This window comes from Nothobranchius furzeri, chromosome 18 (assembly GCF_043380555.1).
Source record: "Nothobranchius furzeri strain GRZ-AD chromosome 18, NfurGRZ-RIMD1, whole genome shotgun sequence".
Taxonomy (NCBI): Eukaryota; Metazoa; Chordata; class Actinopteri; order Cyprinodontiformes; family Nothobranchiidae; genus Nothobranchius; species Nothobranchius furzeri.
In genome coordinates, this window is record NC_091758.1 from 31,578,198 (window position 1) to 31,594,036 (window position 15,839).

Genomic DNA, 15,839 nt, shown 5'->3' on the forward strand with positions numbered 1-15,839 from the left:
TGACAAACTCTGCACCCCCTGCCTAGTGCTGTCACTTTGCTTTTATTACAGTCACATCCACCGCGCCCCTGCTAGACAATGCATGAATGTTTAAATTGCTCACAGCGTCCATCGGTATTACTATCAACAAGCATCAAAAGCAGGGAAGGCAAAGTGCTCTGTGGTCCCTCTTTCGCGTTATAATTCATTGACATTACTGTTCAGTGTAGCGCAGGCTCATCCCTTTGGTTCGTGCTGGACAGCTCATGTGCTGAGGAAAAGCCCTTTTTTCTGCTTTTACGTTTTTGTCTCGCTTAAGCAAGCAAGTTTTAATATCAAACATAGATAGCGCAAGCAAAAAAGTGCAATTTCCAAATTATGAGTTCACTAAAAAGTGTATCCAAACCAGCCGATGTAAAGGGACTGTTGTTTAAAGATGTCTAAAAGCAACACATCATATTTAGTTTTTTGAACATCTAAAGCTCTTCAGGCCTGAATTGTTTATAGTTAAGGTCAGAGGTCAAAATTGAACAAAAAGAACAAAATCTTTGACAAAGAAAATCACATTTGTGAAAATAATCTGGTTTGAATTAAACAGTGAGACATGGCAGTGGTAGTGTGATGGTCTGGGGCTTCTTTCTGCTTCAGGACCTGAGCCACTTTCTCTAAATGATGGAAATCATGAATTCTTCTTTCTAGCAGAAGCTCCAGCTAGAGAGGTTCTGACCTTTGACCTTTAACAGAACGTTAATGCAAGAAAACCCTCCAATTTGTCTGAAATTTAACAACTCTAAAGAAAAGGGGAACAATGATCACAAATGCTTGATAGTTGCAGCTATGAACTTCAAGTTTAAAATTCAATCTCTGTTATCTGTCTTATGTGACATTCATTTGCTGATCTGAAACATTCAAGAGCGGGAAAAAAGTGAAAAAAAGAAGAAATCTGTAAAGGTTAAATACTTTTTTTTACATTTCTGAATAGAGAGCAATTAAAACAGGTAAAAATGAGTCAAATCACTTTTTTTAGAGCTGCTTTCATGCTGTCATTAATGTACAAACCCCAATAAGTCTTCCTAACAGCTTCATTAAGCCCCACAGAGTGACATACGTTTGATAATTGCAGTTCATTAAAGATGCACGGCGTGAGGCATCCGGAGAGCACATCTCTCACTGTGGGGAGTGGCGGTGAGCGGCGGCTGGGAGACACGTCCACTGTGGCCCAAAGCAGCATGAATCGCACCAGCTACCACCAACACAAGAGCCTGGATCCGTTATTATGTACAGTTTTATTTACTACTGGAAAACTCAGCAGTGAAATCACCTTATGCACAAATTTTTATCTGTTTGCTTTAACGCACAAACTGTATGTGTGAGTGTGTGTGTGTGTGTGTGTGTGTGTGTGTGTGTGTGTGTGTGTGTGTGTGTGTGTGTGTGTGTGTACTATTGATTGCCATATATACATTAATGGCTTGCTCCATCACCATGACAACAATGACATAAATCTAAATGGTAGCACGTTAAGATTTACTATGAATGAATGAACGATCTGTTACACTGTACATGAATTAACAGTCCAGAAGGCAGATATTTAAATATCAATATTTACATTCATGCATTCATCATTTCTCTCATATAGGTACATGATAGAGTATACTGTTAGCTATCAAATGTGCATGTTTGAATTCAAGCGCGTGTTTTTTATTTTTTATTGGTCCAAATTTGCACAGTTTAGCCAATATGGATACATGACTGACAGGACAGCACCCTGAGGACACTCATCATCTTGCATGCACACTCAGTTACACACACACGCACGCACGCACGCACGCACGCACGCACGCACACACACACACACACACACACACACACACATGCACTGACACAATCAGATTTGATGTAGAAAAGAAAAACAGATAAATAATTAAAAGATAAGCAGAGCAGATGTGTTTTTCCACCAAGGATGTGGACGGTTGTGACGTCACACGACCCTGCTGAGGCTGTCCTTAGTGCAACCTGATCCCGCTATTGGCTAAACCTCCTGTCCATCACCACTCTCAAAGTCAGCCCTGGGCTCGGGTCCCCCGTTTCTATAGCGATGGGCTGAGCCCTTCTTGACACATAGAGAAAGGAAGATTGTCGAATCCGGACAAAACACGTCTGAAGGCATCTAGATGACCCCGGGAGCGGGCGACACAAAGTTCAGCCAGACGTGGTGGGGATTAAAACACAGACGTGATGTTTTGGAAAGCAAACATTCACTTGAGCACATGAGAGAAGCCTAAAGTCTCAGAAGTACACCCCGACAGAAAAAAGGTGTTTTCTGCGTCAGAAACATCACAACGAAATTTACAAATTATTCACTTAGAAAACAGAGCTATAAAGAAATTCATCAAGATGTTCAAAATCTGTAAAGATGCGTGTCACTTTCAGGATAGATCTTTTGAAGTATAAAAATAAATTTGAAGATAAACAAATAGAGCAAATAAATACATGGATGACCTAAATATATTACAATAAGATTGTCTCTTTTTGGCATGGCAAAATAATCTGAACCCCACGATGATGTCTCCACTCCCTCTGTCTCGCTTTACTCTTGTTTTTTTAGTTAAATATTAATTTCTTTAAATTGCATAGTCAGATGAATCCACATCTCAGAGCCAGGACCGACAGTCTCACCCTCTCCCTCTTTCTGCCTCAGATGTGAAGAAAATATGTTGGACAGGTGTGTGGGGACTGAGTTGTAAAAAAATGTTGCATTCTCTATAAAAACTGCATGCATTTGATCAGTGGTGTGATGAAGATGACGGGCCGTCCTGTCTGGATGCCCGTGGGGCTGCGTGAGGTCTGGATCTGCTGCAGACTGGCAGCCAGTCCCTCTCCAGCCTGCAGCCAACCAGCTTGTCACTAAAAGCATAATGCTCAGTCTGCCGTGCCACTTTTCACACCATGGGGAGTCGCGGATCTTTCAGTCCTTTCTGCTGTGATCTCCATCTTTTTTTATTTTAGCTGAACGTTGTATCTTTTTTCTGGGTTCACCTGTAGCGTGAACCTCATGTTGCATTCAGTGAGAACGAATGTGTTTGGGAGGAGGAGGGGGGGTATTTTCCTGCGTGCACCAGGAGAGAGTCTACACCACAGTGTTGTTCGTACCCATGGCCTTCTTGTTGCGGATGCTCATGGCATACTCCCCACGACTCGTCCCGTTCTCCTCTTTCCGCAGTGGTTTCCTGTGAATAAACATGTTCACAACGTGAGGAGAGGCAGGAGCATGGACGTAATTTGGGGGGGGGGGGACATGTCCCCCCCCACTTTTTCCAAAGTCAAGTTTTGACTCCTGCACCTCTTTTACCATCTAAAAACAACATTACGCTATATTAAATGGACACTGGTTGAGCTCTAGGACTAAGTGGAAAACAACAGTTTTTGTTGAAGCCTGTTTCCCTTTAGAACATACTGTAAAGATACCCCCCCCCCCCGTGTCCCCCCCACTTCTAAAGTGAAAATTCCGTCCATGGGCAGGAGAGATTCAACGCTGTTTTCATCCTCGGCAGCATGTCAGGTCATTACGCCGAGTTTCCAGTCTGTTTATCTTCGGGGTGATTTGATTTCACCAGCCGCTCCTGTTCAGATACGCTCGTCTGAGCTATCCTTTCTAATAAGCTCAATATTTAAAGGTCAAGTTTGCAGGGAGACGAGAGTGAAGGATACATCACGGCACAGGGGACGGGGGCGATTACCTATTTTGACAGGTAGATGCAATCTTCCCCCAAAGTAATGAAACGCGCGGTCGTCAAAACAACATCGATACATAACACCTGGGTTTAATTCCTTCCCTATCCATCGTTCTTTTTCCTGTCTGTGAGAAGCTTTTGCAGCACGGCTACAGTACGATTCCCATTGCAGCTACTTGCCTGTAAAGAGCAGGATCATTCAATGCAGCCCTTTTCATGCACTCCCTAATGCCTCTGTGGTTATATTATATTTGCCCAGTGTACTGTAGCTTTTGCACCGACCCCCTCAGCCTCCGTCCCCTCCACGGGCTTATGTAACTCTGAGGCAGATCTGAATACAGTTTGCTCACTCATTGTCCCACTCAACACTGTACGCTGCCCTGACCAGCCCAGAGGACCCTTGAGCAACATCTTAACTCGGCGTCTCCTCCTCGTTCTCCTCGTCTGAAAGCCCAGGCTGCCCAGTATGACTCGGTCTAATAGTCCCTCTCAGTCCAGTCCAGCACAATTATTTTGACCTTCTTGGGCTTTGAGTAGTGAGAAAACGGAGCCGAAAAGTGAGTCCTTAGGGTGAAATGAGCTCACACATGACGTAATGCAATGATATATAACTGCTGGGGCATAAAGTTACGAAATTTACTTTGTTGTTCAACGCTCAAGTCGCATTTTTTTGATAGTTTTTGTAGATCTGAATGAATTTGGTGACATTTTTTATTAATAAACACCTTTTTCTGCTACAGAAGGTGATTATTAATTGTTTTTGAGACCAAAAAACTGCAACATATCACAACATAAAACCTGAAAATAAAAAACAATGAACCAATAGGATGCTGAAATAAGCAGTGGAAGCATAAAATCCAAGAAAACCTTTCATATGATGCAAAAATTAAAAAGAAAAAGTTAAATATAATAACTTTGTGTAACATTTAATCAAATGTGGTGGATTATTTAAAATGTTCCCAATTTTTATTTTGTGTTTTTAAAAAAAATGCTGCAGAAATGACATTTTTGACAGTAAATTCAGCACCTTTGAACAAATCTGAGCAGCACTGCATGAACATCATGATAAATAAATGATAAATGACCCGCAGTTGTATAGCGCCTCTCAGAGTAAGGACTCCAAAGCGCTTTACACTACAGTGTATCATTCATCCATTCACACACACATTCACACACTGGTGTTGATGAGCTACAATGTGGCCACAGCTGCCCTGGGGCGCGCTGACAGAAGCGAGGCTGCCGAGCACAGGCGCCACCGGACCCTCTGACCACCACCAGCAGGCAAGGTGGGTTAAGTGTCTTGCCCAAGGACACAACAGCAGAATTCTCTGTCCGGAGCCGGGATCGAACCTGCAACCTTCCGATTACTGGACAACCCGCTCAACCTGTTGAGCTCCTGCTGCCAGATCATGCATCCGTCTGACAAATGCTGTGTGATAACATTGGCAAACACGTTAATATCTAACCAGTTTGTTTAGTGTTCCATCAATAATATCTCTGTAATTATGACATGTTTGTTCTGGTTCGGCTCTCATGATGACTAATCTTATCTCTTGTCCAAAGGAAATGACACGTCACAACGTTTGAGGCTCAGCAAAGGTAGTGCCGGTTAGCCGACTGACTCCAGGAAAACAGAAAGAAAATGCAAAGCTCTGACTGAGACTTGTCTCAGCCGGCAGATCCCTGAACGCACCAGGGACACTCGCTGGCCATTTAGGACAGACACCGCCTGCTGCGTCCCTGTGGGACATGAGGGAAGCCTCAGAAAAAGGAAAGTGTCCAGCCTCAGGGAGGAAACACATTCTGCTGTGGGGTGACGATGCTGCAGCTCGGGGATTTGGGATAGACCAACATTTCCTCTAAGGGACTGTGTTGCTTACATCCAACCTGGGAATTCTGACTGTAAAATGAAAGTTTTTTTTTTACTTTTTTGTGCACAATTCAGAGATTATTGTTGCAAATACAAGCATTTATGCTGGTTACAACAGAGATACAACCATTTAAATTAAATGCTGATGGAGTTTGCAGATCAAAACATTTTTCAGATTATTTAATTGTGTTTCAGAATCTCCTAAAAATGCTTTTTTTTCAGCAGAAGTCTCTGATAGTCTAAACTCTGGAACCCAGTCGAACGTGATGGAGGCAGTTTGATTCTGCACAGAGGTTTAATCGTTGCTGCAGCTGATGAAGACAAATCTAAGGCGAAGCAAAGAGAAATTCCTTCCTAGTTTGATCTAAAATATCAGAGGATTTGGGATTTTTGCAGAAAAAATGAGCAGCTGCATGTGCAGAATAAAATCTGATGTGAGCCAGAGTTTGGAGCTGAAGCGTGCAGTCGTCCAGGAGGTCTTAATAAAACATCCATTCACTCCAGCCCTCATGGTGTGCTCCTAACTTTTGTTCCACGTGACTATTCCTGACTTCTGCTTATTTATTTTTCTCTTTCTCAGCTGGTGGACTCATCCTGCTGTTCCTGACTCCAAATCCTCCCTAAATGTTTTCCTTATTTATTTTCCCCGTTCAAATAGGATCACAGGCATCCTTCATGCCATAATCTCTGCTTACCAGAGCTCCCATTTCCATTCCAACAGCATCTGGCTAAAAATAAATAAACAAAAAGAAACGGAACATTTGACAAAATAAAAGGCGCATCCCCCACATCTCTATACAACTGGCGTGTGCTTACTGCAGATCCTTTCATTTTTTTGTTCTAATTACATCAAAGCATCTTATTCTGTGCAAAAGAAGACCTAAAAATGCATTTCTACAAATTTTCATGCATCTTGCTGAGAATCTGGAGGATGCACGTCTAGCTGGATGTTGTTGTTTTTGTCCAAGATGTAATCTGGGCTCAGACCGACCCTGTCACTTCAGGCCACCACACGGGGCAGAACACCGGGCCCTCGCTCCGACCTCTACCCAGGCCTTCAATAATAAATGGCATGCTGTTGACACATGGCAGGTGGCAACACAACACTTGACAGGTTAGATGAATATTTCATATCAAAGCTGTGCAATCACGGCGCATGCCTTTCCCGTTTGAAGTTTGGGGAATGGATCGCGGTGAAATTAGGACATGTGCTGAGCTGTTTACAATTACGCCGTCCATCTGGAAATTTGAGGAACATCCTACGGTTCAAAGACAAGGAATGAAAACGCCGACTGTAAAACTCTGTCACCTGTTTGGACGGGGCTGGATCAGCAGTTTTAAAGATCCAGTATTTACTTCAGTATTGAAGTAAATACTGGATTTTTATCGATCTGTTTCCCTTTGATTGTGTTTTTGATTAACCGAGCCAGCGGGGAAAAACTATCTGCTTTAGGACAAGACTTCCAGAGCTGCAGCTAATTTGAAAAAGCCTCCATTAGTCAGTTGGTTTTGAGTTGTCTTTGTTTTGGGTACTTGGATGGCTGACTGCCTGGACTGCAGCATTGTGCATTTTTGCTTGGGATGGCACAACAACACAGAAACTCAGCGTGTGTCTGAATCCTCTTCTCCGTGCTTCCCTCACCAAGCTCCCTGGTGGTGTGGACTTTAGAAAAGAGTCGTATGGATGTATTTTATTTGTTTAGCCTCTGACCGATGACTGGCAGTTAAAGATTGTAGGAAACAACTGAAGGCTGGGAGGACTGGGACCTGCAGAGCCCGCCGCTGCTGCAGACTGTCAGAGCTCAGACTCTGGCCCTCGGCCAGATGATTTTCATTGGGAAAGCCCGGACCACTGAAAGCCTGGAAGGGCTATATATAACTGTTGTGTTTTTCTCAGTGACAAACCCTTTCTCGTATTGTTATTGACTAAGATGCTCGAGTACTGGCTTTGCTCTCCGTAGCCAACACATTTTATCTGCCCCCCTTTGCTGTGCTGTTTCCTTTCCTCTCAGGGAAGATAGATGATCACAGCATTCACAGCAAAGAATTAGAGGAGCCATATTTTTTTACTTGCCAGCTCTCACTGATGCCGCTGACTAATGAAGAACCCAGTCTGGACCCGTGTGATTTCCCCTCCTCGTTCGGGGCTGCAGCCCGAGTGAGCCAAAGGACAACCTGCACGCATGCAATAAAGATGTGACCCGCGACTGAATGGCTGCACTAATCAATTCATAAATAATAACTTTGGTTTGGGGCAAGAGCTTGTGTTGCACCAACACTTTCTCACCACTGCTGCATTTAAAAAAGAAAGGTTCCCTTTGGCTACGGGCCAACCACCATTACTTCTGTAGCTTGACTTTGTCCATTTGTCATTTAAACAAATAAAATATGGCTGAGGAAGCCACGTAAGGTGAGCAGACTATAAATCCATAAATATAACAAGGATATTAGCTAAATCTCTTCTAAGCCACATTCATAAAACACTGCATAACTCCTAATTTTGCACACGTGGCTGTTCTTGTATGGGAGTCAATGCTTGCTCCATAATTTATAGAACGTGTAAAGCTGCCAGAGTGATGTATGCATGGGTGTAAAGAAGTGTGCTGGTGGTCGGGTGCACTTGAGGATGGTCTAGTCACCTGAATGTACAGAGGATAAGTGTGCTGCAAGTCAAACCTCACACAACTTCTTGTTGTTATCCACGTGTGTTCGTACTCATCATCATCACAGTCTTCATAACCACGAGTCTAAAAATAGACTTCCAGGCTTGTTGCACTTCTTTAAAATTACATTTATTTCTAATATGTGCAGTTTGAATAATAGTGTTCTGTAGGAACTTAAGCTGGCATCTGTTTGAGTCTATTGATGTCTGGTAGCCATCTTGAAGTTTGAGTCAATTAATTACTCCTCTTAAAGGCATACTATGCAACTTTTTCACATTTTTAAATCTTTTTCTTGAGCCAGTATGTGTTAAAAATACCCTTTACAGGGTTAATAAAATGTCACTCAGACCTCCACTGCCCTCTCTGGCCAGAATGCCTCACTTGCAACGTCAGAGTTGCCGGGTCGCTCCCTGTTGGACTTAGTAAAGTGGAGCTGACATGCCTGGTGCTGCAGTCTGCTTCCAGCATGTTTCCTGCATGTTTTCGATCATGAACACAGCTGATTTGTTTATTTTATTGAAGAACCGCTCCTGTAGAAACTAATGAAGACTGAGGAGACGTTTCAGCCGGTAGATTAAGGTGTTAAAAAGATGAACGCACAAGGAGATAAGTTTCACTGTTGATTTTACTAACTGACACTAGGGGGTGCTAAAAGCAAGTCAAGACTGCATAGTATCCCTTAATGCATAAATCTGGAGTTTTTTTCCTCAGAGAGCACCACCTAGAGGTGAGATTTACTTGTCCATAAGAAAAGTTGCTGACAAACGTTCTCTGTTTGACGCCAATACATACGGTAAGTAGATGTTAAACGGCTAATGCTGAGTGGCACTCAATTCAAATTACATGGAGCTTTACTGGCCGGATGACTGGCTTAGCAAAAGTAAAAAACTAAAAAGACTTAATGCCTAGATCAGTGGTACTCAATAGCCCCCCCCCCCAACCCCCAACCCCCCAGCAGCACCCCCTCCCTGTCCGGACCTCGTGCTTCCAGGTCGATTTGTTGAGTGACCCTTGGACCATTACATTTGAGTAACCCTGGCCTACATTATATCACAATTCAGAGTATGGTCGCGTTTACGGATTTCTAAATAAATCACATAATTCCTGATAAGTTGGAAAACTCCATATTGCACCTTTAATGCCTCGTTAACAGTAACCAAAAACGTTACCAGACAACCTTTTAACATAATATTTTCTCAATAACAAAACTGGGAAAAATGAATGCTCAGCATATAATCTGGCTTTAGAATATCACACGAGTGAAAACTTAAATACGGGTTACTCTTAAAGTGGCAGTGTGTAGTTTCCTGCCACTAGAGGGCAGAACATTCATTTCAGGGTAGTTTTACACCATGTCGCCATGACTGTTGCTCGTTTATAAAAACATTATGGTAAATGTTGTTCCCTGTGGAGCAGAAAGCATGCGACCTCGGCGTGACTCCTCAGACTTTGATTGTCCTTCATGACAACTCCATCAAGAGAATTCAATGCCGATTGTAGTTTTCTGGTGTTGTAGTTTCTGGATCTTCTCGGGGTCCTGCGCTTGCTGATGACATCATCATGCTACGCCAATACTGCTCAGCCAAAATATAATGCATCTCTTTTTCGATTCTGTTCTTCCACATAAGTTTTAGAAAAAGTTTAGCAGTTTTGTTATTAAATTTGAGTTTCCTACTACCTAAATGTTTTTGAACGTGGTAACTGAAGTCGTACGTCCAGCCAATCACCTAGTGTGATGTCATCAACAGGCACAAGACCCAGAGTCAGCTATAAGGAAACACGGCATCTGATATGGTGTCCCCCAAAGACGCCAAACCTGCTCCCTATATACTTTAGATCTGATTTTTATGATTATATGTTACGAAGCCGCCAATATTTCTCAATGACTGGACATAATTTTATTCATTTTCGACATTATTTGGATGGATATTTCTAGAGATTAAAGGTAAAAACTACACAGTGTCTCTTTAATATCAGAAGTCAAATGTCTCCAAACATGAAACAACAGTTTAGTTGTTTTCCCATCAGTTATTTTGTGTTTAATGTCACACACACACACCCATCAGAAGCAAAAAAAAAAAAAAATACATCCCCTTAAATTTCTAATCAAACTTTAATATTGGCATGAACAGAACTCCGTACTTTACTGAAAAATAACATTCTAAATAGTTCAAACTAACCTTTTGATTGCCTTGTAGCAGATGATGATGGCTGAAAGAAGGAAGACGACGGATGCACAGCAAACTGTCCCAAGTACTATAATGTCCATCTCCATCCACCAGGGCCTCGGCAATGGCACCTCCACCTCCTCCGCCACTGAACAAAACGAGAGAAGAAGAAAGAGGACAAAAGACAAACATCAAACCCTAGAAATTGAGCTCATGATGCTTGTTTAACCCAACAGATATTTGGTGGAACTCTCCCACAACCCAAAAACAGAGCCCGCTCTTCTCTGCTCCTTGAGTTAGGAGGTAGCCGTGTCCTAGAGTGTTCTGCAGGTCTTAGGCTCAACGCTCATATCCATCCTGACACCATGAATCATTAAAAGACCCAGCAGCCTCCCTTACACCAGCTCTCCTGTCCACACCAATTACTGTTGCAAGAACCTCCTGCTCTTTCCACATTAGATCTGTGGAGTAAGACCACTCACCCGCATGTTGTATAACATTATGTGCATCAGTGACTCCGTGTCTGTAATGCAGAACTTCTCTCCCCTCTTTTCTGCAGCATTTGGGGCTCTTTCAGCACCTCTGAATCACTTTAATTGCATGCACCTTCACTCAAATGCTGATTTATTCCTACAGAAAATAAATCCTAACTTTGCATGAAGTGTTAGCTTGTAATGAATGAGAATGAGAGCAATAAATACTGATAGGTAACTTGTAATTTTCCAGCACAGCACATTTTTATAAAGCTAAGGACGATAGCTCTCCCCGTTCCAGTGCCTCACATCATAAGTCACTAAATTTAAAAGCTCCCCTTTGCCAGACTTCCTTTTTAATCCTTCATTTAGTTAACGACTGTTGAATTTAATTCGGTCGGTGTGAGGATCTTCTGATAAGGCTTTCTCATTTGAAAGAACCTCACATACTCTTTTTTTAAGCACACAAACGCTTCTTTTTCCTCTCTGAGACAGACAAATTCTCCGTCATTGTCCTAGTTTTCATGTTGGCCTTAAATTTGTTGCATTTTTAAAGCCTGGGGAACCGCTCCAAGAACTCTGCAAATCAGGCTGGATGGGGAATATCAGGGTAACTAAGCGTCTCTGTAGTAATAGAGAATGTGGGGTGGGGAAAAAAGCTCTAGGAATAAATTATTCATAGTGTCTCCACCCTTTTGCAAACAGTTCGGTGTAAAGTTAAAATAGAATATAAATCGGCCAACTTAGCGTGTTTATGAGGACGCAACGGTGTTGGGGAGGCTGCAGAAACATGAGGCTGCAGCATTCAGAGGTAAATTGGTCACAAGTAGGCATTCAAGCCCTCACTTCTGTTTGCAGTCAGATGGCCATGGCAGCACTCATGCAGCTACCTTGACAACAACCACAAAAGGGTCCATGACTCTTGATTCTCACTGGTGAATCAGAGGAAAAAGGAGATCCATCCCCACAAAAATTACTGGACCTTCCTCTCTCGTGATTCTGAAAAATCCCAGAAAGGCTGCATCATCAGCAGCTCCGGTCCAATATTTCAGCTCAGCGTGCAGCTCATTTAGGTGCTTGTGACGAATCGCATCAACTTTCAGCAACACGGCCTGAGAAATATGTTTGCAAGTCTGTCAGCAGGTTTACTGTCTCAGGGTGAGGCAGAGAGTGACCGCCACAACAAGCAATACATCAGCACAGATGTGCTCCACAAGCTGCAAACAAACACTTGGTGCTGCCGGCTCAACTCTAAAATAAAGCTGGCTGTGGTGACTATTTCATTAGCTCATTATCTCCATCATCATAGGCTAATTCAATTAACTCATCTGTGTTCTAATCAGAGGGGTCCTTCAGGGGGAATCCCTATCACTGAGTGGGAGCCTTAAGGCAAGGATTTCACTAGCAGCTGGGTACTCCCCGAGGTCAGACCCAACATAAATTAGTCCTGTGTTCATCTGTCGACTTCCTGCTGGCTCTGGTTCATGCACAGATGCAAAACTGCGGCCGTGCATGCACGCTTATACACTAATCTCAGGGGGACCGGTGGTAAAATTTTTTCTCTGTGCAGAAAAGAAAAAAAAGTTGAGAAAACTGTTTCTGCTTGGTTAGAAGTGATGTCCAGACAGAGTGAGGAGGCAGTTGTGAGACCTAGAAAGGGAGGTGTTACCTGTGGTGCCCAGTAGCCGTGGAGGAGGAGGTGGAGGCGGTGGTGGAGGCAGAGGAGGGTATCTCCTACAGTGGCAAGCTAACTGGCACTGTTCACTAACTTTCTCCGCCACTGTCCGCAAGCACGACCTCTGGAGCTCTCCCTTATGTCGAGGGGGAAGAGAGAGATTGCATTACCCAAAAGCAGCATCAGCACAACGGCGTGCAGCACTCAGCAGCACTGTGGATTTCCTCTCAGCATTCTTTTCACATCACGGCTCCAGTGCTGTTGTCACCAGGGCTGCTAGTACATGCACAATAGTATCAGGTCTACAGCTGCAGCTTTCTCCCTGTAAGAAACCACCCACCAGCAGAGTGGGCAGTATGGCTGCCCCGAGGAGAGTGTGCGTGGGTGGACTTGGAAACTCAAGCAGATCACATTACACATGAACCCTGGCAACACTGTTCTGTGTGAACAGCAGCTCACCACTATCTGTAGGCAGCAGCAAGGGGCAAAGGTTAGAATAGTCATCACTAGCATATGCCTGCTGGAGGGATCCTAGCTGGTGGGAATATTGTTATCGGGAGAAATAAACACAACTGGCTGCAGAAGAACGCTGAGAAAGCTGCATCCCTCTAACTCATACACTTGCATCAGCAGAGCGCATTAGCTGCACCAAGTTGTGCGTAAATGCCCTGAACGTGACGCTTACCTGGCATGAGAGTAAAAACAGTGAGAGGAGGCAATGGCAGAAGAAAAAAGGCCAAAAACTTAAAGTGAATGGCATTAGATCTTGGACCAGCATTCCTCTTTGCGCTGTTCTCGGAGATACAAGTAAGCGTTTCCAACAAACGAACGCAGTGAACATAAGCTTGGAGTGTTTGGGAAATAACCATCCACCCGTTCCAGCTCAGCGGCGAGATCTTTGACAGACGTCTCCAGAAATAGTTTAAGCCCCAATCATGTTCCTCTTCAGAGCCCGGTGTCGGTAGCATAGGACGGGCGAGCCGGCGGTGCGTGGAGCAAATCTCGATCATTCACATCTCCAAAGTAGTTTATATTTGATTTCTGACTATTATTTTTCCTAACTGGAACTCAGATGGCGACCTGAATCACGCCGCTGCTCCACGTAACGTGAGGACGGTGGATGGCCCGTGCCTTACAGCTCTCCATCTCTCCATCGAAGTTGGAAGAAATGATGACAAATATCAGAAATAAAAACAAACACGGAGAGGGATGGGGGATCCATTTGGAGTGTCGAGCGGCAGGATTCCTCGCGATGGCACCAAACGTCCCCTTCAACTTATCAAGGCAGAGCAGGGCGAGTCCGGAGGGCAGAGCCGTGGGTTAAAGTGATGCATCTCCCTCTGTGCCAAAGCACAGCGGGGCTGTTTTATACGGCCAGAATCACCGCCGCGCGCTTGATGCAGCGCATCCTGACAGCGTGTGCTCCAAACAAATCCACCCTGCGCTCCTCACTAAGTCCTCCCTCCTCCAAACACACACCGGGGAGGTCATGTGCTCAGGAACCAGTCATCTTTTGTTTACTTATTTTTCTTTAAGCCCACAAAAGCGTGGAGGCGAGCTCGTCAGGATGACGCGTCCTGGACAGGATTAAAGTCCAAGTGAGCGCGAGACGCCCACTGACAAAAGTCCCAAACTGGACAATGATGCTACCTGGGATTTATTCCTAAGCGAAATCTACAATGTTGAAGAGATTTGACCAGTCTTTCTATTTTATGAGTGTAAAATGATGATGGGTTGAGGCAGTGTGCCAAACAGAGGCAACAATGGGTCGTTTTTAAAAAGCAGAGTTGCGTAATATCGTTGGGTTTCTGCACAGTTATGAAATGACCCCCACAGTCATACATGGAGCCAAGGAGTCAACGTGACACCTAAACAGCTGACATGTGAGAATAACCCAAGTTTTTCACTTTATCACAGCTTTAGAGATTGATTTATTGATTTAGTAAAAGATAAATAATATGATTCGACATAAACTGCAAACCTGGACAAGTTCCAATCTCTTAATGAGAAAAAAGTGAAAAAAGCATATGCTCTAACTTGCAGAGCATACATGCTTGCTAACCCCATCTGCTGTGTGCCCATGGTGTGTCTAGAAACGTTTTTGGGGTGGCCAGGTAGGGGCGCACACTTGGACAAGGGCGGCACATGTAAACGGCTCATCACTTAGAAAAATAATTCTATTTTTCTTTACAAAATTACAAAGCATTAATCATAATCTAATGGGCTACTCTGGGAGTATGGGGCACCAGGCCCTCTGATATGGGCTGTTAGGTCCCTGTATGACCGGTGTCAGAGCTTGGTCCACATAGCCAGCAGTAAGTCGGGCTCGTTTTCGGTGAGAGTTGGACTCTGCCAAGGCTGCCCTTTGTCACCGATTCTGTTCATAACCTTTATGGACAGGATTTCTAGGTGCAGCCAAGGTGTGGAGGGCATCCGTTTTGGTGGCCTGAGGATCAGGTATCTGCTTTTTGCAGATGATGTGGTCCTGTTGGCTTCATCAGAACTTGATCTCCAGCTTTTGCTGGAAAGGTTCGCAGCCGAGTGTGAAGCAGCTGGGATGAGAATTAGCTCCTCTAAATCTGAGACCATAATCTTGAATCAGAAAAGGGAAGAAGGTCTGCAGGTGAGGGATGAGGTCCTGCCTCAAGTGGAGGAGTTGAAGTATCTTGGGGGTTCACGAGTGAGGGAAAGATGGATCGTGAGATAGGTGGATTGGTGCTACATCTGCAGTGATGCGGTTATAGTACTGACCTGTCGTGGTGACGAGAGAGCTCTCGATTTATCTGTCGATCTACGTTCCCTCATATGGTCACGAGCTTTGGGTAGTGACCAAAAGAAAGCGATTGTGGATACAAGCGGCCAAAATTAGTTTCCTCCGCAGGGTGGCTGGGCTCTCCCTCTGAGATAGGGTGAGAAGCTTGGCCATCCAGGAGGAGCTCTGAGTAGACCCGCTGCTCCTCCACATCGAGAGGACCCAATTGAGGTGGCTCGGGCATCTTGTCAGGATGTCTTCTGGACTCCTCTCTGGTTAATTACCGTAAATCCTCTAGTATTAGCCTGTATTTAATTAACTGCCGGGTATCATATTTTGGCCGGTGTCGGAGTCGGCGGAGGTGAATAATGGCCGGTTTTTTATTGTGGGCGGGTGGAATGTGGTAACAAGCAAGTACGGGGGGCGGTTGTGTCATCCGTCTCACTTTTGATTTGCCAGTGATAGACCGCGAGGGTAACTTTAACCGTGCGGAGACGAAGAGGAGGCGAAAATTTGATATCAAGTTCA

General features: G+C 44.2%; 1 protein-coding gene across 1 annotated transcript; it reads right to left on the reverse strand.

The window, feature by feature from the left end:
• Positions 1–1,246: 1,246 nt before the first annotated feature.
• On the reverse strand, positions 1,247–14,079 carry prima1 (proline rich membrane anchor 1). Its single transcript, XM_015970086.3, is given in 5 exon segments — positions 1,247–3,206; positions 10,424–10,559; positions 12,554–12,695; positions 13,245–13,343; positions 13,345–14,079. Coding segments are annotated over 5 exon segments (702 nt in total). The 5' UTR covers positions 13,570–14,079; the 3' UTR covers positions 1,247–3,106.
• Positions 14,080–15,839: the final 1,760 nt, after the last annotated feature.